Source organism: Podarcis liolepis (assembly GCF_965112155.1).
Source record: "Podarcis liolepis genome assembly, chromosome: 7".
Taxonomy (NCBI): Eukaryota; Metazoa; Chordata; class Lepidosauria; order Squamata; family Lacertidae; genus Podarcis; species Podarcis liolepis.
This window is the reverse complement of record NC_139561.1, coordinates 85,589,500-85,612,925: the sequence shown is the minus strand read 5'-3', so window position 1 is coordinate 85,612,925 and position 23,426 is coordinate 85,589,500. Positions and strand designations below refer to the sequence as shown.

At 48.4% G+C, this 23,426-nt stretch overlaps 1 protein-coding gene and 1 long non-coding RNA gene across 3 annotated transcripts; one reads left to right on the top strand and one right to left on the bottom strand.

Moving 5' to 3' along the window:
- The first annotated feature begins 1,526 nt into the window (after positions 1-1,526).
- On the top strand, positions 1,527-22,678 carry B3GNT8 (UDP-GlcNAc:betaGal beta-1,3-N-acetylglucosaminyltransferase 8). Of its 2 annotated transcripts, XM_083515921.1 has the most exons (3): positions 11,376-12,262; positions 17,047-21,465; positions 21,832-22,678. In XM_083515921.1, exons 1-2 carry the CDS (start codon positions 12,255-12,257, stop codon positions 18,272-18,274), a joined length of 1,236 nt encoding a protein of 411 aa, XP_083372047.1. In that variant the 5' UTR covers positions 11,376-12,254; the 3' UTR covers positions 18,275-21,465; positions 21,832-22,678. The 2 variants fall into 2 exon arrangements, 1 of the variants encoding a protein (XP_083372047.1); XR_014528956.1 differs by lacking the exons at positions 11,376-12,262; positions 17,047-21,465; positions 21,832-22,678 and adding exons at positions 1,527-1,679; positions 5,489-6,881.
- LOC310712753 lies at positions 12,603-14,238 on the bottom strand. The gene is made up of 2 exons (XR_014528985.1): positions 13,238-14,238; positions 12,603-12,918 (listed from the first exon to the last, which is right to left on the bottom strand). It is a non-coding gene; the product is annotated as an uncharacterized lncRNA (long non-coding RNA).
- Positions 22,679-23,426: the final 748 nt, after the last annotated feature.

Genomic DNA, 23,426 nt, shown 5'->3' with positions numbered 1-23,426 from the left:
TGTTCTTGAAGCTACCAGCATGAGTATGACCAAACTGCGGGAGGCAGTGGAAGACAGGAGTGCCTGGCGTGCTCTGGTCCAGGGGGTCACGAAGAGTTGGACACAACTAAACAACAACAACAAGGTCAAAACCAGCACTTTGAATTGGGGCTGGAAACTGGAAGCCAGAGCAGTCGGGCCGAGATTGGTGTCATATGCCCGAAACCGTCTTGCCTCGTTGAGCAACCTGGCCGCCAAATCCTGCACTGGCTGGCGTTTCCGAACCGTCTTCAGAGGCCACACGTAAAATCATTCCTACAGAACTTGATCTTCTTGACCGGGAGGGCCCACACCTCCAGAAAGCCCCTATGAAAAAGCCCCTCAGGCACTCAGAAATCTCCCCACACTTCTTCTGCACCTCCAAGCCTGAAATCCTGAGAATTGCTACTGCAGAGAGGCGATGTGGTGCTACACCAGTTGAACTATCAGCCAGTTATGCAACCGTTTCAAGGTGTGCTAGGTGGCCGAGAGAGGAGGGAATACCTGCCCTGTGTGTTTTCCGAAACTGGTTGTGGATGCCCCAGGCCACATCCTGATGTGTGTTTTCTGAAAGTCCCTTAGTTGCCTAAGATGCCTGGTCTTATCTCCTGACTTCATTCCTCGGGTGCTTTCCACCCAGTGCTTTCCAATAATAATAATAATAATAATAATAATAATAATAATAATAATAATAATAATAATTTTTTATTTATATCCCGCCCTCCCCAGGCAAAGCTGGGCTAAATGTTTTGGGGTACAGTGGTACTTCGGGTTAAGAACTTAATTCATTCCGGAGGTCCTTTCTTAACCTGAAACTGTTCTTAACCTGAAGCACCACTTTAGCTAATGGGGCCTCCTGCTGCTGCCTCGCCGCCAGAGCACAGTTTCTGTTCTCATCCTGAAGCAAAGTTCTTAACCTGAAGCACTATTTCTGGGTTAGCGGTACCTTGGGTTACATACGCTTCAGGTTACATACGCTTCAGGTTACATACGCTTCAGGTTATAGATTCCGCTAAGTACTTAACCCGAGGTACCACTGTACTCTCATTTTCCCTACTCATATTGAAATACTGCCCTTCAATGAGACCAAACTTAAGATTCACAAAATGTTTAGGGGGTGTGCGTACCCCCTGGAAAAAAGCTCTGGGTCCACCTGCCTCAACCTTTCCCTCCAAATTTGCTTTTCTGAGCTGCCAAGCGAGTCCTTAAGCAAATGATTCCCTCCCACAGCCCTGCCGGCAGCATGAATATTTGATGGGAGATGAAATATTAAGACACTTTAAAAAAACAACAACCAGAAAATGAAATGCCCCACCCTTTTGCCTTCCTTCCAGTGGTTTTCTGCTCTGGGAAGAGCCTTGTTTTTTCTCTCTCTGCTTCACCTTTCTTTCCTCTCCCCAAGAGAGGCGGCTTGTGTCTGTGAATGGTTTTGGTTTTGCAGAAATAATTAAAAAAAAAAAGTGGGAGGTTTCGCTTCTGCTTCGGGTGTCAGGATGCGCGTCTCTAGTGTATGTGTGCGATGAGAGAGACACCCATAACGCCTGGAGCAATAGCAGAGGAGGGAGAGAGCGGAGGAAGAGAGAGATGAAGACAGTCGAACTTCAAGCAGAGAAGAGGAGAGAAGGACAATAGGAGCCTCCCCATTCTCACAAGGCCTTCAGGTGAGACCTGGGTCTGTTCTGGGCAATGGTGCCTCTTCTGTGAAATCCTGCATGTGCGTTTACCTGGGAGCAAGCTGAACACAGTGGGTCTGGCTCCCAAGCAAGCATGCCAAGCATTTTTGCAGAGCAGTCCTGTGTCTACTTGCTAGGAAGCAAGTGCCATCCGGCAGAAAAATGCTCATTTTTTCCTCCTGAGCAAACGTGCTCAGCATCACACGGCGTGAGCCTGGGTGGCAGGACTGTAGCATGGCTGAAACTGGGTGCACTCTTCCCACCTCGGATCAAATCTATGCTTCCAGGTGCCATAAGAAAGCGGCAGAGATAGCGCAGGATAGTGCGCACCCCGGAAACGATCTCTTTCAGCTTTTGCCTTCTGGAAGAAGGTACAGGGTTATAAAGACTAGGACTAGCCGCCTGAGAAACAGTTTCTCTCCAAATGCGATTTTGGTTTTAAATGCAGTGTAAGGAGTCTCTATGGGAGTATATTGTATTTAAAAATGGGGTATCACAGTTTTTAGGGGGCTAACCAGACTGGGATAGCAGGCTTGTTGGTATTTGAATGTCTGATGTAGATTTTTTCAATTTCGTTGTTCTGTATGGGATAATGACAATAAAGATTATCGTATCGTATCGTATCAAAACAACTTTTATATGAGAGGACACAGGTGAAGGAAAGACAGAGCTTTTGAGAGTTGTTCTTTTTTTGGGGGGGGGCTGTTGTTACCAATGTGCTTTGTTTGGGGGAGGGGGGGCTGGAGGGGGGAGAGTTTGCTTGGTGTGTTGCTATGCTTTTACTTCCTGTTGCCTTTTACGACAGGTGGAAATAAACGATGGGGCAATAGGAGATCTCTAGGATAAAATGCATTAGCTAAAAAAATCTGCAAGTGCTGTAATTCAGCCCGTGGCTCCAGCGTTTGTCTTCCTGATGCTATTTGCGATATTGAATTATTGAGTTGAAAAAGCAGGATTAGAGGTGGAAAGTGGGTTGGCTTTTTTTTAAAAAAGTGTGAAATTAAATTGCAGTCGTGACGGATGGGAAAACAAGAGGAAAGCAAAAAAAGGGACAAAAATAGAGAAAGATACATCCTTGCCGGGGGTTGGACTAGATGATCGTGCGGGTGCCTTCCAATGCTGCTATTTCTGTGAATCTGCGATCGCATGCCTAGAAACTCCCCACAAATGTGGGAAGATTTAGGTGACCTGCGAACCTCTGAGGGTTGTTTTTTTTTTTTAATATTGTGGGTGCGCATAAGTTAAACCATGGAGGAGTTTTCCTTAGCAGGAGGGAAATGGTATAAAGTTGTGAAGTTTTCCTCTGCAGCTTGAGTGCGTTGCCCACAACTTTTGCGTCCTGAGAGAGGTGGCTTGTGGGAGAAGACCGGGATAGTTATGGGTCACCTTTTATTGGTTCAGCATCTTCTCTGAAAGATGCAACGCTGCACTGGGGATGTTAGGTACCCCTGAAGCTCCATGTTATGCATTTGCCGGTGTGGGCTGCACGAACCCCAAACCCCTCACATCACCCCCCCAACATTACCAAGGGCAGAGGGCTATGAACCCCGTGGCCTAAGGTGGTGTTGGGGGGGTCCATCACCTGCCCCTTTTCAAAATAAACGGCAGCCAAGCAACACGTGTTTGTTTTGAGGCCTATAAATCCTCTCAGAAGCCTTGCGTGCCTCTTATTTCTCTTCTCTTGCTTTTCTTATGATCTTATTCTTGCTTTCTTTCTGTTTATCCATATTTATGCTTTGCTTTTCGAAGTTCCCTATCTCCCTTCTGTGTGTGGAAAAAGGATTAAGATATAATTACGATACTAGAGGACTTCGGGTTTGCTTTTCCTTATTCGTTTTCTACCTCTTCAGTTTCTTCTTGTGCTTATTCTCGCTTCTCTCCAAATGATCTTTAGATTGGTTTGGCTTTATTGTATTTTAGGTTGAAAAGTCTCAGTAAACATTATTCTAAAGAGAGAGAGGGAGAGGCCTTGCGTGCCTCTCACTGGCATCATGTGGAGGTTTGGAATTCCCACACAGGGCTGGGCATGTGTCTTATCATGCCCTGTGCCAGATAAACCTGCCATGTGCATAAAAGCGTTGCTGGGAATTTTATGGAAAACTCTTCCTGGAACAGTGATATGTAGGGTACTTGCAAAAGGCGCGTAGCAATCAATGCATTCCGTACCCTTTCCTACCCTTGCTGGTCCAGACAGGTCCAGACATTGTGTTTAGCATTATGCGCATCATGCTTGAAGCTGGCCGCTGAAGTATCCTGCTCCCCAAGCAGAAGAACCACTGTCAGAAACTGTGTCCTTCCATTTCATTCCAGCCTGCCAGGTCAGAAGCGATGCCTCCTTATTAGATCTGTTGTTGACTAGAGGTCCAGAGCCTCTGGCATCTTCTGATTTGCCCCTGCAAGTTGCATTAGGCTAACTCAGGGGTCTGCAACCCGTGGCTCCGGAGCCGCATGTGGCTCTTTTACACCTTTGCCGCGGCTCCGGGGCGGATACTAGCAAGGGGAGGAGGCGCATTGTGCGCCCCGACACTCCCCACTGTGGCGGGCGCTGTACTGGCTGTGACGTCGCATGGGGGCGGTGCATGCGTTAGTCACGCACCGTCCCGATGTCGCCCGCCCGCTACATTGTAAGGGGCATGTACGCTGGTCACTGCATTGAAAGGGGGCATGTACGCTGGTCACTGTTTTGAAGGGGAGTAAAGAACACACACACAAAAAAAGGTAACTTGTTAATTTAACGTTTATTTCTATGAGGAGGAGTAATTCTGAGGGGTCAAACAAAGAAATAATTTTAAAAAGTGACAAAAAGGTTATTTTTATAATGACGAGTTTTGCGGCTCCCAGTTTTTTTTTCTTCGGAAACGGGTCCAAGTGGCTCTTTTTGTCTTAAAGGTTGCAGTCCCCTGGCCTAACTTCTGTTGTCTATTCTCCTACAACCTCTGGGTTAGATTACTGTAGAGCATTATACATGGGGCAGCCTTTGAAGATGGTTCAGAATCAGCAGCTGCTGCTGAATTCAGCGGCTGGATTGCTGACTGGGGCAAAACAGTCTCAACTTATAACAATAACAGCAGCAGCAGCAGCAACAACAACGGCCTATAACATGAATCCTGGCACAACAGCATTGGCTCGTTCTTACTCTGGTTTTTGTACTTGCTCTGAACATTTCTGTAAGTTGCTTTGAGTTCGCCTTTCCAAAAAAAGCACCTGATAAATGCAATGAGTAATGATACTAATATGCAGTCATGCCTGCCCCCAAGCAGGGTTCAGTGCACGGCCCTTTGCTATCCCAGGCTATCAGGCTGGCCCAGCTATGGGGCAAGAAGAATGGCCAGCCCGTTGGGGCTTCTGGCTTGTAGGGACGCCAGGCATACAAAATGTTTGGATCTTTTCTTTCGCGGTTGGTGTCCTCTTGAGGCAGGGCCGGCCCAAGGCCATTTTGCTGGCTGAGGTAGAGGGCAGACTGCCTTTCCCCCTATGAAGCAACCCGGACCTTGAGACCATCTTATGAGGCCTTTCTCTGTGTGAACCCCCTCCATGAGAGGTCTAGAGGGTGGTAACACGAAAACAGGGCCTTTTCTGTGGTGGCCCCCCACTTGTGGAATACTCTCCCCAGGAAGGCTTGCCTGGTGCCCTCATTACACATCTTTAGGCACCAGGTGAAAACGTTTCTCTTCAACCAGGCCTTTGGCGGATTAGCGTTCTATGGCCTTTTAAATGTGTCTGTGGGTTAGGGGGGCTGTTGGTTTGTTTTGGTTTTGTTTCATCATGTATTTTGTGCTTTCATTTTGTGTTTTTAGGTAGTGAGCCGCCCTGTGGTCTTCAGATGGAGGGCAGTATACAGCCCAGTTTGAAATGATGTGCTGCAAGGTGCCTTGGAGATTATAGCGTCAAAAGGCAAGGGTGAAATATAATCCGTTTATTGATTGATTTGATTGATTTTATTTCTGTGCTGTTTTTCATTCACAATAAATAGTAATAACGTAATGGAACATCATGAGCCTGACACTAATCGTATAGAATAATTAACAAGTCGCCAGTAAAACAATTATGGTCTATAATGCACTGGTAACAAAACAACTCAGAAAATAAGCCGAATTACAAAAGGCATATTATGGGATTCACACAGTAGTACAGTCTTTAAAATCTCTAAAACAACATCAGCAACCAAAAAAATAAACTTAGCACTGTTGGATTCACCTACCCACCTCATGACTCATAATCTTCCACTCAATTCAGCTCATTAAAAGACTTAGATACATAATTCCTGTGGCAGCAATTCCTTCCTGAAGGCTGCTAGGGCAGTAGGAGGCAGGTGGGAAAAGCCATTGCCTGATGGCCAGCACAAAGTCTCCATCCCCTCACAGTCCTTCCTCTGGAAACAGCTTTCTTATTGATCTAAAGTTTGTGCTGCTGCAGTTTCACCTGATATGGCATTTGAATTGTGTTGCTTAAGAGTTGCATAGAGGGCTGGGATGGTGAAAGGTGGACTCCATCTCATGCATGTCTACTCAGAGGTAAGTTCCGCTCAGCTCAGTGGGACAACATGTGCGCAGCATTGCAGCCTCGTGAATGTAAATAATAAAAGAGATTCACATATTAATGACTGCAAGGATGCAATGTTAGGACAGGAGCTTTTTCCAGTAGGAGTTTCTCTGTGACTAATGGCATGAAACCATCCCTTGCCTATTATTTTGTCTTGGTGTTCTTACTGCCAGAAGGGACTCCCAAAAAGAACCGCCTTCTTCGGATTATCCCAGACCTTGTTGCCAGTTGTGCTTTGCCCAGGTATTGCAAAGCTAGTTCGTGAATTTTCATGAGGCAGGGGTGGGTGTGGGTGGGGATCACAGCTGTTGCAAGACGGAGAGCTGCAAACTCAGCCTTTTGTATTTTTAACAGTTTGGCAGGTGCTAAGCACCACAGGAGTGCAAAACCAGATGCCCGCTGTACTGCCACTTACGGCTCAGTCTGAACTGGTAGAAAGACATTGGCCTCCTCTGGGAAATCCTTCCAGGTATCGATCGGCCTGGAGGGCTCAGTTGCTTAGAGCAGGGGTCGGCAAGGCTTGCCGGACATGGGCTGGATCACTCTCGCGGAGATCCTCCGTGAGCCGGACTGGCGCAGTGCGATGCCGGAAATCATGTCTGCGCATGTTCGTGGCGCCAGAAATTGCTTCTGTGCATGCCCAGACGCTGAAAAATCTCCAGTGTCTGGGCATAAAGGTAAAGGGACCCCTGACTATTAGGTCCAGCGCTCATCTCGCTTTATTGGCCGAGGGAGCCGGCATACAGCTTCCAGGTCATGTGGCCAGCATGACTGAGCTGCTTCTGGCGAACCAGAGCAGCGCACGGAAACGCCCTTTACCTTCCCGCCAGAGCGGTACCTATTTATCTACTTGCACTTTGACGTGCTTTCAAAGTGCTAGGTTGGCAGGAGCAGGGACCGAGCAACGGGAGCTCACCCCATCGTGGGGATTCGAACCACCGACCTTCTGATCAGCAAGTCCTAGGCTCTGTGGTTTAACCCACAGCGCCACCTGTGTCCCTTTTTACTGTCTGGGCATGCGCAGAAGCGATTTCCAGTGTCTGGGCATGCACAGAAGCGATTTCCAGAGCCACGGAAGAGAGTCCCCGCACCGCACTGCACCGATTTAGTGCAGCGTGCAAGGACTCGCCAAGCGGGCGGCTCGGTTTGGGGGCAGCTCATGGGCCGGTTAAGCGACCCTCATGGGCCTTAGGTTGCCGACCTGTGGCTTAGAGTGTGGTGCAGATATAACGCCAAGGTTGCAGGTTCGGGACAGCTGCGTGTTCCTATATTGCAGGGACAAGATGTTCCTTCCAACTCTATGACTGAGGGGCCTTCTGGTTGATGTACAGTGGTACCTCGGGTTACATACGCTTCAGGTTACATACGCTTCAGGTTACAGACTCCGCTAACCCGGAAGCAATACCTTGGGTTAAGAACTTTACCTCAGGATGAGAACAGAAATCGTGCGGCGGCAGTGGGAGGCCCCATTAGCTAAAGTGGTGCTTCAGGTTAAGAACAGTTTCAGGTTAAGAACGGACCTCCGGAACGAATCAAGTACTTAACCCAAAGTACCACTGTAACCAGCCGGGGGTGGATGGGTAGGGGTTAATTGAGAAAAATCCTCTTGTGGGATTCAGCTTCCTGTTGATTTGGTCGGAGATGGATTTTCTGCAAGCCCTGCCAGGAGAAGAAAGGGAAATGTCAGCTCCTTTCTTCACATTAGGGCACTAAATGGGCACTTAGCAACGCAGGGTGAGGCCAAATCACATGGGCTGACGCAGAGCTTGATTCAGTATTTCCTAAACACCCTGCGCCTTTTTTTCTGAATTAACATTGGATGCACACATTTAATTCTTATGCCGAGAAGAGTTTCTTACATAGGCATTTTGTGTTCCTCTTTATTTAGAGCATACGGAGGCACAAGCCACTTCCTCAGAGGATGTCTGTGTCTTTGTCTCTGCTCAGAATTAAGCCAAATTGAGTCTGGTGGAGTTCATTTCCACATAGGACATCGGTTTGCAGCCCAATTTATTATTGTGGTTTTCTTAAAATGAGCAAATGTCTGTGTTGTGGCTGTAGGCAACCTGCCCATGTTTTCTCAAAAGCAAATTCTACTTGATGTGAACAGGGGCAAGGCAAATAAGTGGCCTTGTCTCTATGTGGGACAAGAAGCTACAGTTAGAACTGGATATGGAACAACTGATTGGTTCAAAATTGGGAAAGGAGTACGGCAAGGCTGTATATTGCCTCCCTGCTTATTTAACTTATATGCAGAATTCATCATGCGAAAGGCTGGGCTGGATGAATCCCTTGCCGGAATTAAGATTGCCGGAAGAAATATCAACAACCTCAGATATGCAGATGACACAACCTTGATGGCAGAAAGTGAGGAGGAATTAAAGAACCTTTTAATGAGGGAGAAAGAGGAGAGCGCAAAAAATATGGTCTGAAGCTCAACATCAAAAAAACGAAGATCATGGCCACTGGGCTCATCACCTCCTGCCAAATAGAAGGGGAAGAAATGGAGGCAGTGAGAGATTTTACTTTCTTGGGCTCCATGATCACTGCAGATGGTGACAGCAGTCATGAAATTAAGAGATGCCTGCTCCTTGGAAGAAAGGCGATGGCAAACCTAGACAGTATCTTAAAAAGCAGAGACATCACCTTGCCAACAAAGGTCCGTATGGTTAAAGCCATGGTTTTCCCAGTAGTGATGTATGGAGGTGAGAGCTGGACCATAAAGAAGGCTGATCGCCGAAGAATTGATGCTTTTGAATTATGGTGCTGGAGGAGACTCTTGAGAGTCCCATGGACTGCAAGAAGATCAAACCTCTCCATTCTTAAGGAAATCAGCCCTGAGTGCTCACTTGGAAGGACAGATCTTGAAGCTGAGGCTCCAATACTTTGGCCACCTCATGAGAAGAGAAGACTCCCTGGAAAAGACCCTGATGTTGGGAAAGATGGAGGGCACAAGGAGAAGGGGACGACAGAGGGCGAGATGGTTGGACGGTGTTCTCGAAGCTACAAACATGAGTCTGACCAAACTGCGGGAGGCAGTGGAAGACAGGAGTGCCTGGCATGCTCTGGTCCAGGGGGTCACGAAGAGTTGGACACGACTAAACGACTAAACAACAGCAACAAATATGTTGCCTTCCCCCCTAGTTCCTCAAACATAACCAATTTATTTGAGCCAGACAGCAGGTCATTATCAATGTCACTAAGGTGCCAATAGACCCAGGGTGTGGGGAGTATTCTTTAAGTATTTAGCCCTCAGAATTTCATATAACTTACAGTACAACTTAGAATGAACAGTGTCCTCAACTGACTGACATCCACAGATATGGATTCTCTGGGGATGTTTTTCTATCAAACTTCCAGGAATTTGGTTTTCATTGTCTGGAACCTCAAGGTTACAAATGCCATGCGAAGGGCAAGGGGAAATAATCTGAACCAGACAATGAAATTCAATCAAATATATTAAATATAGGCCTGGCTTTATTTCAACTCATTTTGTGGCACATGACAAGTTGGCCTCTGTCCCTTCGCTGTAAAACGGAGACTATATGACCGATCTGTCGTGAAGGCAAACGAAATAAAAGCTTGGAAAATGCTTATTGGTTCCTACATTCAGGGGCTGGGAGCCAGGCAGCTAGTCCTCATTAACTTGAAGATAAGCTGGCAATAAACCCTGAAACAAACTAATGAAACATATTGTGTTCCAACTAGAATGGGGAATATGTCAAATGTTGGGTAGATTGCTGATGTGGCCCATGTTTACCCAGCAGATCGCCCATGTTGAAGATCTGGGTTGGGGTTATATCCTGACTAGATGGAATCATAGAATTGTAAAATTGGAAGGGATCTGAGGGTCATCTATTCCAACCCCCTGCCGTGAAGGAATGTCATTCTGTCAAGAAGTACTATGTCTTTGCAGACGCTCCAAGGGGGTCCCTATTTTCCAGGGATGCGGGTGGCGCTGTGGGTTAAACCACAGAGCCTAGGACTTGCCGATCAGAAGGTCGGTGGTTCGAATCCCTGTGATGGGGTGAGCTCCTGTTGCTCGGTCCCTGCTCCTGCCAACCTAGCAGTTCGAAAGCACAACAGTGCAAGTAGATAAATAGCTACCACTCCGGCGGGAAGGTAAACGGCGTTTCCGTGCGCTGCTCTGGTTCGCCAGAAGCGGCTTAGTCATGCTGGCCACAAGACCCGGAAGCTGTACGCCGGCTCCCTCGGCCAATAAAGCGAGATGAGCACCGCAACCCCAGAGTCATCCACAACTGGACCTAATGGTCAGGGGTCCCTGTACCTTTACTATGTCTTTGCAGACGCTCCAAGGGTCCCTATTTCCCAGGCACAGTCCTGGATTTACAGAAGCCATCCCGGTTTCTGATTTGATCCTGGAATGTCCCACTTTTCCTTAGGACGTCCCTATTTTCAGCAGAGAAATGATGGAGTTATGTGACCCCCGAACCAAGGAGATAAGTAACTATACAACCTTTAGAAGACACCTGAAGGCAGCCCCGTATAGGGAAGTTTTTTAAAAAAATGTTTAATGTTTTATTATGTTTCTATGTGTTGGAAGCCACCCAGAGTGGCTGGGGCAGCACAGTCAGATGGGCAAGGTATAAATAATAACATTGTTATGGAGCAGGACATCCCTATTTCCATCAGAGAAATGTTGGAGGGAATGTCTTTCAATGTCAGTTGCTGAGAATGGCTAGAGCATGGGTAGGCAAACTAAGGCCCGGGGGCCGAATCCGGCCCAATCACCTTCTAAATCCGGCCCACGGACGGTCCGGGAATCAGCGTGTTTTTACATGAGTAGAATGTGTGCTTTTATTTAAAATGCATCTCTGGGTTATTTTTGGGGCATAGGAATTCGTTCATCCCCCCCCCCCCAAATATAGTCCGGCCCCCCACAAGGTCTGCCTCTAGAAGGAGGACTGCTGTTTTCCCCAGGTCCTGGTTTTGTCATATGCATTGGTAAAGGTAAAGGGACCTCTGACCGTTAGGTCCAGTCGTGGCCGACTCTGGGGTTGCGGCGCTCATCTCGCTTTATTGGCCGAGGGAGCCGGCGTGCAGCTTCCTGGTCATGTGGCCAGCATGACTAAGCCCCTTCTGGCGAACCAGAGCAGCGCACGGAAACGCCGTTTACCTTCCCGCCAGAGTGGTACCTATTTATCTACTTGTACTTCATGCTTTCGAACTGCTAGGTTGGCAGGAGCAGGGACAGAACAACGGGAGCTCACCCCGTCACGGGGATTCGAACCGCTGACCTTCTGATCAGCAAGCCCTAGGCTCTGTGGTTTAACCCACAGCGCCACTTGCGTCCCTGTCATACGCATAGGATCTGCCATTTTGGGAATAGGATGCTGGCTCAGATGGGCCTCTGGCCTGATCCAGCCGGCCACTTCTTAGGTCCTTATCTTCCCTCTCTCTTCCTCCAGCTCCTTGCACAGGGGGCAGAGAAGGAAGATTTGCATTAGCTTCTAGCCTGTGGCTTCCCTTACCCTTTGAACCCATCCCAGCAACTGGGGTGGAAAAGTTTTTAACTACAGGGAGGAGATTTTCCTCTCTCCTCCGCCTCCAGCCATTGCCAAGGGGGAGTGGCAGATGCCCTTTTCAGAGATGCCAAGCGCACTGTTTTGTCTCCCGGCCTGCGCGACTGTTTAGTTTTGCCACCCAGGCAGAATTTAAATTTAGCCCCTTGGCCGGTGGCCAGGATCGGATGGTAGAAAGCCACGGCAGGAGGGGGAAATCCAGCAGCATTGTGTGTGCATGTGCTTGTCACATGAGGCACATCTATGCACTGGAACTCCACCGGAGAGCGGCTCCGTGCTTGCACCACGTGAAAAAGGGCCGCGTGCGGCGGAAACCGGCGTCTTTCCTCCCAGGGGAACAGGCCTTGGCACACCAGGGATAACTGCTTCTTGGCGCCAGGGCTTGTGAGCACAGCAAGCCTGCTAAAGTCACAAACGGGAAACCTCTAAGTGCAGGAAAACTGTGCCAAAGAACACCAGGTCTATAAAACCTGCAGTAATGAGAAGGTAAGTACATAAGGGACTGTCCGTTTGTTGACCTGTAATATACTGTCACGTTCTGGTGTGCTGGGTGCAAGCACATCCTCACTCTTTTTTTAAAAAAAATAATTATTTCTAAAATTACAAACATCAAATTAAACATCCACATTGATTTTCTAACATAAACCTATTACATAATTAACTAAATTAAAATATACCTAACTACTCTAAACTTCTCTTTGCTGTATACAAATATAACACAGTTAGAAATTTTATATTAAAGCTTTTATATTATAAACAATATTTCAAATTCCACTATACCCCCCTTCCCCTTCACCCATGTGTGATCTCTTTTCCCCTCCTTCTTCTTCTTCTGTCTTGTTCTGTTGTTATAATTTAATCATTGTTCGGCTGATTCTTTTATTATTTCCTTGCTTACCCCTGCACGTTTTACACGCTATCTATTAATATTCCAGTTCCGAAACCATATTTTTTCATATATTCCTTCACTCCCTCCCACTCTTTAATTATTCTCTGATTTGAATGGCCTCTAATAGTTGCCGTCATCTTTGCCATTTCCACAAACTCACAGAGTTTACTTTGCCATTCTAGTAATGATGGTATTTGCTCCCCCTTCCAGTTCTTTGCGATCAGTATTCTGGCCACTGCTGTTGCGTAAAGGACTACAGTGGTGCCTCGCAAGACGAAAAGAATCCGTTCTGTGAGTCTCTTCGTCTAGTGGTTTTTTCGTCTTGCGAAGCAAGCCCATTGACGGATTAGCGGATTAGCGCTATTAGCGGCTTATCTGCTGATCGGATCAGCTGATAAGCGGCTTAGCGGCTTAGAAAAAGGGGGGGGGGAACCAGCAGGAACTCGCAAGACATTGTCGTCTTGCGAAGCAAGCCCATAGGAGATTTGTTTTGCGAAGCACCTCCAAAACGGAAAACTCTTTCGTCTAGCGAGTTTTCTGTCTTGCGAGGCATTCGTCTTGCGGGGCACCACTGTACATTTTTCTTATCTCTGGGAATGTCATTTGATATTATGCCTAACAAAAAAAACCTCTGGCTTTTTGGCAAACGAAATCTTGAATAATTTTTTTCAGGTCCTCATATACCTCGTTCCAAAATGTCCTTACAATTTTGCATCCCCGCCATCACATCCTCACTCTTAAGGGTCACAGGCCAAAAAGAAAAAAGAAAAAGAAAAGAGGCCATCCTGGAAAATGATGTGTTGCAGGGGGTTGGTCTAGATGACCGCTGGGGATCCCTTCCGACTCTGCAAATCTATGATTCTATGGTTCTAAGAAGCAGAGACCTTGCAAAGATACTGCACTACTGTGATGAAAACAGCAGTTCCTGGGCCATTGCAGAGAATGAGCCAGGAAGGAAATGGGTAAAATCCTTTAGAAGGGACCCATCTCTCACATCATGGAGCGTTTATGGCTAGGTTTACCCATGTCCAGAAGAAAGAGGTGTAGAAAGGGATTGTACCGCTTCATGCTACTGCTTTCAAATGCTTCTCCATTATTATTTTTTAACTCCTTGCAAGCTGAGAACTAGCAGATCAGGAAAAAGGGTTCTCAGTCCTTTTGACTGCTGTGTGCTGTGGTTCGTTGTTTTTTGTTTAATTGACCGTACGTTATTAACGTAGAGCAGGGGTGGCTAAAATTTTGCGACCCGAAGGCCGTTTGCATCGTTTGCCAAGCCCTCCAGGGCCGCACGCCAGCCGTGGATGCGGCCACAGTGCTCAGATCAGCAGAGAAGTTTTAATTTCACTCTCCGCCTCTCTCTGTATGAACCCTGCACTCATCACCCAAGGGCCTTCCTTGTGTGCCTCCTCCATGGAAGGTCCAGAGGGTGGAAACAAGAACGGGGCCTTTTCTGTGGTGGCTCCCCGTTTGTGGGATGCTGTTGCCAGGGAGGCTGGCTTGGCGCCTTCATTCCATATCTTTAGGCGCCAGGCAAAATCTTTCCTCTTCAACCACACTTTGGGCTGATTAAACAATCTATATATATAAAAGGAATATATAAAAGGAAGACAATTGGCTGAATCCTAACAGTCCTTTTTTTTTGGGGGGGGGGATAATGGTGGAGAAAATCACCACAAAGTTTGTTTGTTTGTTGATTGTGAGGCCAGTCGTGGTACCACCCCCACCCCGGGGCAGTCAATAAACTTGAATAAACTCAAGCAGTCAATGATCTGGTATGCAAATGGCCACAACGTTATGGGCGAAGCAAGCCCATAGGAAATTTGTTTTGTGAAGCACCTCCAAAACGGAAAACTCTTTCGTCTAGCGAGTTTTCCGTCTTGCGAGGCATTTGTCTTTTGGGGCACCACTGTATAGTCTGGCCCCCGACAAGGTCTGAGGGACAGTGGACAGGCCCCCTGCTGGAAAAGTTTGCTGACCCCTGCAGAAGAGATTCCTACATCTAAAGAATCCCAAGAAGGCTCTGGTTTGTAGCCAGTGCGAGTCCTACTCAGAGTAGACCCGCTAGAATGAATGGACATAATAATAAAAAATTTTTATTTATCCCCTGCCCTTCCCTGTTCAGAAAACTGGGCTCAGGGCGGCTAAAAACAAATTTAAAACACTTAATTGTAATACAACATAGAAGCAACATAAAATACAGTACAAAAGCATGAATGACAATAAAATTCAAAGTTCAAAAATCAATTTGGGGGGAAACCATCCAATAAACATTAGTCAGTCACCAGGCCTAGCTGGCTGAATTAGTCCTAATTGGGCCAGCGAGGAGGCCAGGAGAGAATTAGCTGTGGGGTCCCAGAGTGGGTAATCTTCATAAAAGGGGGGGGGGGGGAGAGAAGGGAAATGAAAGATCAGGCTGAATTCAAATTAAAGGCCAGGTGGGATAGCTCTGTCTTGCAGGCCCAGAGAAAGGAGGTTAAATCCTGTAGGGCCCTAGTCTCATGGGACAGAGCATTCTACCAGGCCAGGGGCCATCACTGAAAAGGCCCTGGCCCTGATGGAGGATAGTCTGACTTCCTTAGGGCCTGGGACATCTAAGCTATGGTTATTCATGGACCTTAAGTCACTTACCCTATTAATTCCAGTGGGTTTACTTTGAGTAGACCTTAGTTGGCTACAAACCCGTATTTTAGCTCCATTTTAACTTTTTTATCAGCGATATAGTTTTGCATAATCAGAACTTTCATATGCCTAAGATTCTGGGCTGGCCTCTAAACATTTATGCCGGTGGTACGATTTTATTCTCGCTATCGCAAGCTGGCACTAGAGGATTACGGAGACCGTTCTGTGCTGTCCTGGCAGAAAACGACCGAGCTATTAAGAGTGCTAAATCCCGTGCCACTGCTGCGGCCCGTGTTTTGTTAGCCCCAGAATGGAAAACGAGCGAAGTCTCAACTAAAGAAGAATGGCAACTTAAGCTGGCAGAAAATGCGCAGCTTGCAGACTTAACATATAGAATAAGAGAACAAGAAGAACATACATTTAGAGAAGACTGGAAAACGTTTATTGAATATATGGTGGGAAATTGTGTACACTTGAAAACACTGGCAGCATTAAGATAAATTCAACAGTGTAGATGAGTTTTGATGGATGTAATAATGGAATACGGAATGGTTTAGTTTTTGTAAAATATGCAGGGATTTATGATGTGCAAAATGAACCGTGGAAAGTGAAGAAGGGAAGTCATTGATACTTTAAGGATGTTTAAATGAGTATTCTAAATTGTAAAACAGAATACATATACTGTGTGAGTGTCTGGAGGTGGTTGGAGGATGGATGGCGGCCAACAGATTGAGGTTGAATCCTGACAAGACAGAAGTACTGTTTTTGGGGGACAGGAGGCAGGCAGGTATGGAGGACTCCCTGGTCCTGAATAGGGTAACACTGCCCCTGAAGGACCAGGTGTGCAGCCAGGGAGTCATTCTGGACTCACAGCTGTCCATGGAGGCGCAGGTCAGTTCTGTGTCCAGGGCAGCTGTTTATCAGCTCCATCTGGTGCGCAGGATGAGACCCTACCTGCCCGCAGACTGTCTCACCAGGGTGGTGCATACTCTGGTTATCTCCCACTTGGACTACTGCAACGCGCTCTACGTGGGGCTACCTTTGAAGGTGACCCGGAAACTACAACTAATGCAGAATGTGGCAGCTAGACTGGTGACTGGGAGCAGCCTCCGAGACCACATAACACCGGTCTTGAAAGACCTATACTGGCTCCCAGTATGTTTCTGAGCACAATTCAAAGTGTTGGTGCTGACCTTTAAAGCCCTAAACGGCCTTGGTCCAGTATACCTGAAGGAGTGTCTCCATCCCCATAGTTCTACCTGGGCACTGAGGTCCAGTGCCGATGGCCTTCTGGTGGTTCCCTCACTGCGAGAAGCAAAGCTACATGGAACCATGCAGAGGGCCTTTTTGGTAGTGGCACCCGCCCTGTGGAACGCCCTCCCATCAGATGTCAAAGAGAACAACAACTACCAGACTTTTAGATGACATCTGAAGGCAGCCCTGTTTAGGGAAGCTTTTAATGTTTAACAGACTACTGTATTTTAATACTGTGTTGGAAGCTGCCCAGAGTGGCTGGGGAAACCCAGCCAGTTGGGCGGGGTATAAATAATAAATTATTTTATATTAGAGAGAGAGAGAGAGAGCGCGCGCGCTAAATCCAAAGAGGTGGATTTTGGAAAGAAAAAACGTTTTACAGATGGTGCGAGTACTATGAATGGGATAATGTTTGCCATCTTTAATTATTATTAATAATGATTTTTATTTTCCACCCCGTTCCTCAGCCCTTCCGAGCCTCACTTTCCCCTCTGCTCTTGCTTTCCAGGAAGGAGATGAAACCTTCGCGGTGCATCACCGTGGCTACGGCTTTGCTGAGTCTGGTGGCCCTCAAAGCCTACATTGAGTGGACTGTGGAGGAGGCTGAGAGGGTCCCGACCCCTCACGGGGGGCACGGCGTCCCAACCACGGCCCAGACCTCCAACGAGGACTTGCCGGCCTTCACCCTGCAGCGCTTCAACGCCTCCTTGCATCAGCTGCGCCAGAGTATCCCACGGACGAACGCCTACTGGAACGAGAAGCAGCACCAGATTTTCCAGGACTTGGACGACGGGCTGGTGAACACTTCATGGAATGACTGTTCCGCTGGGCCAGAGGCAGCAAGCCGGGTGGCCAAAATCAGCGACTTCAGCTCCTATCCAGAACTTTACAAGAACTTCCTCCTCTACGACGAATGCCGGAACTTCTCTCTCTTGATCAACCAAGCGGGCAAGTGTTCCGGCACCAAGAACCGCACTTTCCTGCTCTTGGCTATCAAATCTCTGCCGGGGAATTTTGCCGCCCGCCAGGCCGTGCGGGACACGTGGGGGCGCGAGGGTGAGCCCGGAGGGTTGCCCGTCCGCACGGTCTTCTTGCTGGGCACGGCCCAGGGCCGCTTGGGGCCTCGGCTCCAGAATCTGGTGGAGTACGAGAGCCGGAGCTACGGCGACATCTTGATGTGGGACTTTGAGGACACCTTCTTCAACCTGACCCTGAAGGACTTCCTCTTCCTCAGCTGGACCGCGGAGTACTGCCGGGACGTGCGCTACATCCTCAAGGGGGACGACGACGTCTTCATCAACACGCCCAAGGTCTTGGAGTACCTGGGGTCTCTAGACGCCAACAAGATGATCTACACGGGCCAAGTGATGGCCAACGCTTCGCCGTTCCGCGTCCGCCGGAGCAAATACTACGTCCCCGAGTCGTATTACGTGGGGCCTTACCCGTCCTACGCGGGGGGTGGGGGGTACATCTTCTCGGGGCCGCTAGCCCGCTGGCTCCACCTCATCTCCCGACACATCGCGTTCTACCCCATCGACGACGTTTACACGGGCCTTTGCTTCCAAGCCCTGGGCATCGTCCCCGAGGCGCACCCGGGCTTCTTGACCTTTGACATCGCGGAAAAGGACCGCAGCGATCCTTGCGTTCACAGCAGGCTGCTGCTGGTCCACCGCCGCAGCCCCCAACAGACCTTCCAGCTGTGGAAGCAGATCACAGACCCGAACCTCAGCTGCTGAACGATGGGAGTCAGGAACAATGGGTTCGAGACGCTTCCTGAAGGCGGACGGAAGCAGATGTGGCGCAGCCTTCTGTGTCTTTGTTGGACATGAGGACCTCCGGTGTGCAGTTGGGGGAGGGAACGGCCTCCATGAAAAGTCTGTGTGCGGAGAAAGGGCAGTTCCGAGTGGCGGCGCCACGCCACTGCCTTCGTATTCTGCTTGGGCGCTTCCTAGAGGCAGGAGCCAGAAACCGAATACTAGGTCAGAGGGGCACCAGACCCTCTTCCCTAGGCCTCTCCTTAGGTTTCTGTTTTAGGCCTGCTCTGGGGTGGCAGCATGGAGAGGGGAGAGGTTGGCCGGTGGTGCAGCGGGCAGCCCGGTAGAAAGCAGAGGACCAGAGGGGCGTTTTTCTGAGGAGTGGTTCGGAAAGGGTGGTATCTCAGCGGCAGAGGACACGTCTGGCCGCGTCAAGGCCCACCTTCAATCTCTTCGACCGGGGGTGGGGCCCTTTACTGCCAAAGGTCCGCATTTTCTTCCGTGCCATCTTCTGAGGGGCCGCATGCTGGCGGTAGGCGTGGCCAGAGGTACAAGTGGGTGGAGCAATGGGTGTAAATTTGGCCTTTGTACAGGAGGCAGGTTTTTACACCAACAGACGCCGCCTATCCTCCTCCCGGACAAGCAAAAGGTGTGATCGGAGTTCAAGGAGACATTTGTGGAACCATGGGAGAGTTGGAAGGGACCCCGAGGGTCATCTAGTCCAACCCCCTGCAACGCAGGGATCTCAACGAAGGCATCCATGACAGGTGGCCATCCATCTTCTGCTTAAAAGTCTCCAAGGAAGGAGGGTCCACCATCTTCCAAGGGAGACGGTTGCACTGTTGGAACAGCCGTTTGGGGTGTGAAAAATGGCCAAAGTAGGGTATGGCTTGGAGACAGGGGGTATGACGAAAGGAGAGTTCTTCCTGGTGTTTAGTCGGAATCTCCTTTCTTGTAACTTTAATAATAATAATAATAATAATAATAATAATAATAATAATAATAATAATAATTTATTTGTACCCCGCCTATCTGGCTGGGCTTCCCCACTCTGGGTGGCGTCCAACAAAGATTAAAAATACATTAAAATGTCACACATTAAAAACTCCCCTAAGCGGGGCTGCCTTCAGATGTCTTCTAAAAGTCAAATAGTTGTTTATTTCCTTGACATCTGATGGGAGGGCTTTCCACAGGGCAGGTGCCACTACCGAGAAGGCCCTCTGCCTGGTTCCCTGTAACCTTACTTCTCGCAGTGAGGGAACTGCCAGAAGGCCCTCGGCGCTGGACCTCAGTGTCCGGCAGCACGATGGAGGTGAAGATGCTCCTTCAGGTATACTGGACCGAGGCCGTTTAGGCCTTTAAAGGTCAACACCAACACTTTGAATTGTGCTCGGAAACGTACTGGGAGCTAATGTAGGTCCTTTCAGGACCGGTGTTATGTGGTCTCGGCCGCCACCCCCCGTCACCACTCTAGCTGCCACATTCTGAATTGCAGTTTCCGGGTCACCTTCAATGGTAGCCCCACGTAGAGTGCATTGCAGCAGTCCAAGCGGGAGATAACTAGAGCATGCACCACTCTGGCGAGACAGTCCCCAGGCAGGTAGGGTCTCAGCCTGCATACCAGATGGAGCTGGCAGACAGCTGCCCTGGACACAGAATTGACCTGTGCCTCCATTGACATCTGTGTGAAGCCATGGGTTCGGGTCCTACCCTCCAGAGCAGGAGAAAAGAAGCTTGCTCCACTTTCTGTGTGGCATCCCTTGAGACATTTGAAGGTGGCTTTCATATCTCCTCTCAGTCTCCTCCTATCCAGGCTAAACATACACAGCTCCTTCATCCGTTCTTCATAAGGCTGGGTTTCCAAACCCTTGATCATTTTGGTCGCCCTCCTCTGCACATGTTCCAGCTTGTCCACATCCTTCTTAAATTGTGGCACCCAGAACTGGACACAGTATCCCAGGTATGGTCTGACCAAGGCAGAATACAGTGGTCCTATGAGATCCCTTGATCAAAACACTAGACCAGGGGTCTGCAACCTTTAAGACAAAAAGAGCCACTTGGACCCGTTTCTGAAGGAAAAAAGACTGGGAGCCGCAAAACCATTGCAACATCTAAAACAAATATATCTCCGGAGCCACGATCTGACAGCGGGCGGGAAGGTGACATCGGGACGGTGCGTGACTAACGCACACACCGCCCCATGCGACATCACAGCCAGTACAGCACCCGCCACAGTGGGGAGTGTCGGGGCGCACAATGCGCCTCCTCCCCTCGCTAGTATCCGCCCCGGAGCCGCGGCAAAGGTGTAAAAGAGCCACATGCGGCTCCGGAGCCGCGGGTTGCAGACCCCTGCACTAGACTGTTGTTGATGCAGCCTAGAATAGCATTAGTATTTTTATTTATTTATTTGCTGCTGTGTCACATTGTTGACTCAAGTTAAACTTGGGGTCCCACTAATACCCCAGTATCCTTTTTCACATGTACTGTTAGTAAACCAGGTGTCCCCCACCATGTTATATTTGTTCATCTGGTTCTTCCAGCCTTAAGTGCAGAACTTTACATTCGTCCGTATTGAAATTAATTTCGTTATTTTTGGCCCAGTTCTCCAATCCGTTAAGGCCATCTTGGTGCGTGGGGAACAAATATCCAAGCTGCCATTGCCTTTAGAAAGAAACAAACCTAAACATGCGTAGAGGGGGGATGTGAAAATAAGGAGGGAGCAATTCTACTGCAACAGCTCAGTGTTAGGGAATGATAAATTTTCAGATTTGGAAAGGCAAACAACTCTGACTCTCTCAGATCACCCAGGTTAAAAAACATTTGGAGGATCAACCCCTGCTAAAAACATTTTTCTGGTGTGAAGGTCTGCAGCCCTACCAGGGATGTCGCACTGATAGATTTCCTGCAATGGCAAGTGGGTTTGACTAGATGGCCTTTGGGTACATTTCAGATGCTTGTCAAGTTTGCTTTCAATCAAACTCTTTGATCACACAGTGGGATTCTTATACAGCTCATGTACCAGAGCTGGCTCAGCTAATCAGAAATATTAAAAATCCAACACGCAACTTGAATGCCGTTTTCTCCCTGCTGAAGCAAGGAGGGCTGCAGACATGCACAACCACTCAAGATCCTAAGGCTGCCATCTTTTTGTCCTGGACTTTGGAGGGACGCAGGTGGCGCTGTGGGTAAAACCTCAGTGCCTAGGACTTGCTGATCGTAAGGTTGGTGGTTCGAATCCCCGCGGCGGGGTGAGCTCCCGTCGTTCGGTCCCAGCTCCTGCCCACCTAGCAGTTTGAAAGCACCCCTAAGTGCAAGTAGATAAATAGGGACCGCTTTACAGTGGGAAGGTAAACGGCGTTTCTGTGTGCTGCGCTGGTGCTGGCTCGCCAGATGCATCTTTGTCACGCTGGCCACGTGACCCGGAAGTGTCTTCGGACAGCGCTGGCCCCCGGCCTCTTGAGTGAGATGAGTGCGCAACCCTAGAGTCGGACACGACTGGCCCGTACGGGCAGGGGTACCTTTACCTTTTACCTTCGCAGAAAAGTACTTGGACACGTTGAAAAGCGGGTGCAGCTTTTACGACATTTGCTGCAGAAAGACTTAAGTCAGGGGTCAGCAAACTTTTTCAGCAGGGGGCCGGTCCACTGCCCCTCAGACTTTTTGGGGGGCCGGACTATATTTTAAAAAAAATAAAAAATGAACGAATTCCTATGCCACACAAATAACCCAGAGATGCATTTTAAATAAAAAGGACACATTCTACTCATGTAAAAACACGCCGATTCCCGGACCGTCTGTGGACCGGATTGAGAAGGCGATTGGGCCGGATCCAGCCCCTGGGTCTTAGTTTGCCTACCCATGACTTAAGTGGTACGGAAACCTCTGCCTGGTTCACACCTGTCAGGCAGCTTATAAAGATCAGTTAAGAGTGGTACTGAGTCTGGGTTGGACTCTCATTCCTCACCTTCATCACCCCAATGCCAGATCTGGGTACAGGCTGGGCGGATCCTGCTGAAGAGTTCTGTATTATCTGACGTGTTTACCCACTGCAAGCATTTCCCCCCTAAGGTCTGTGGCTTGATCTCCAAGGCACTCAGAGAACCTGGGTGAACAAAGGAGCCCAGCAAACTTGTCTGTGCTATTGGCCTCCTAGTGTTTAAATACACCTTAAGGGAAAGTGTCCACCGTCACCAATAGCAAAAAAGAGGTGTTCTATTAAATCACAGGCTATTAGTGGCTGCCTTTTGGCTGATTCTTACACAGAAATTTGAGGAAGGTTCAGATGTTTCCATGAGCTCTATTTAAAGAGCTGGGAAGACTATCTCTCCCACTCTGCAATGATGTACAGCTATCATAATAAAATATGCCTCAGGTGCTGTGTATTGATGATGTGGTTTGTGTCTGCTGTGGTTGGAAGTTATACTTGTTGCTGCTCTTTGGAAAGTATTCGCAAGTGCTTTTAAAATACCAGGCTAGTAATCTAGTGCCAAACTATTATTTTGCAGCAAGGCAGTGGTTCCTAAATGATGGCGCAGCAGGGAGGCAAGCTGTTTTCAGTGTTGTGTTTTATAAACCAAAAAGTCTGCCTTTTGGCTGGGGCAAGCAGCCGAGGCAAAAAATGGAAGGGTGACAGGTGGTATCAAAGGGACAGAACGGGGTTGTAGACAGGAACGCAGATGGCCAAGGAACCTTTATAGTGTCCTTCCACATGATGGCTGACAGGTGGTAAAAACAAATAACAGGTAAACTAGGAAAGTACTCCGATACAAAATTTTAAGGAATGTGCCCTAAGATGTTGAAGATGATGGATTCTGTACCTAGTACCTGTTTCCAACTAAGTTCTACTCAGACAAGAGCCTCTGAAATTAATAAATCTGCATTGGTCATGGCCATTAACTTCAGTAGGTCTACTCAGAGGAGGGCTGGCATTGGAAGCGACCCTATGGTGCTGTAGTGCAACTGCAGAATATTCATCGCAGTCAGGGTGAGATGAGATGAAGCAGCTAACTTTGCTCTGCCACAGTTTTAATCATTCTAACATGAATTCATCTAACATGAATCCACAGCCTGCTTCGATTTAGGGCGCAAGCCCTAACTCCCGTGAAGCGAAGGCAGTGTGTCTCTGAGCACGTGC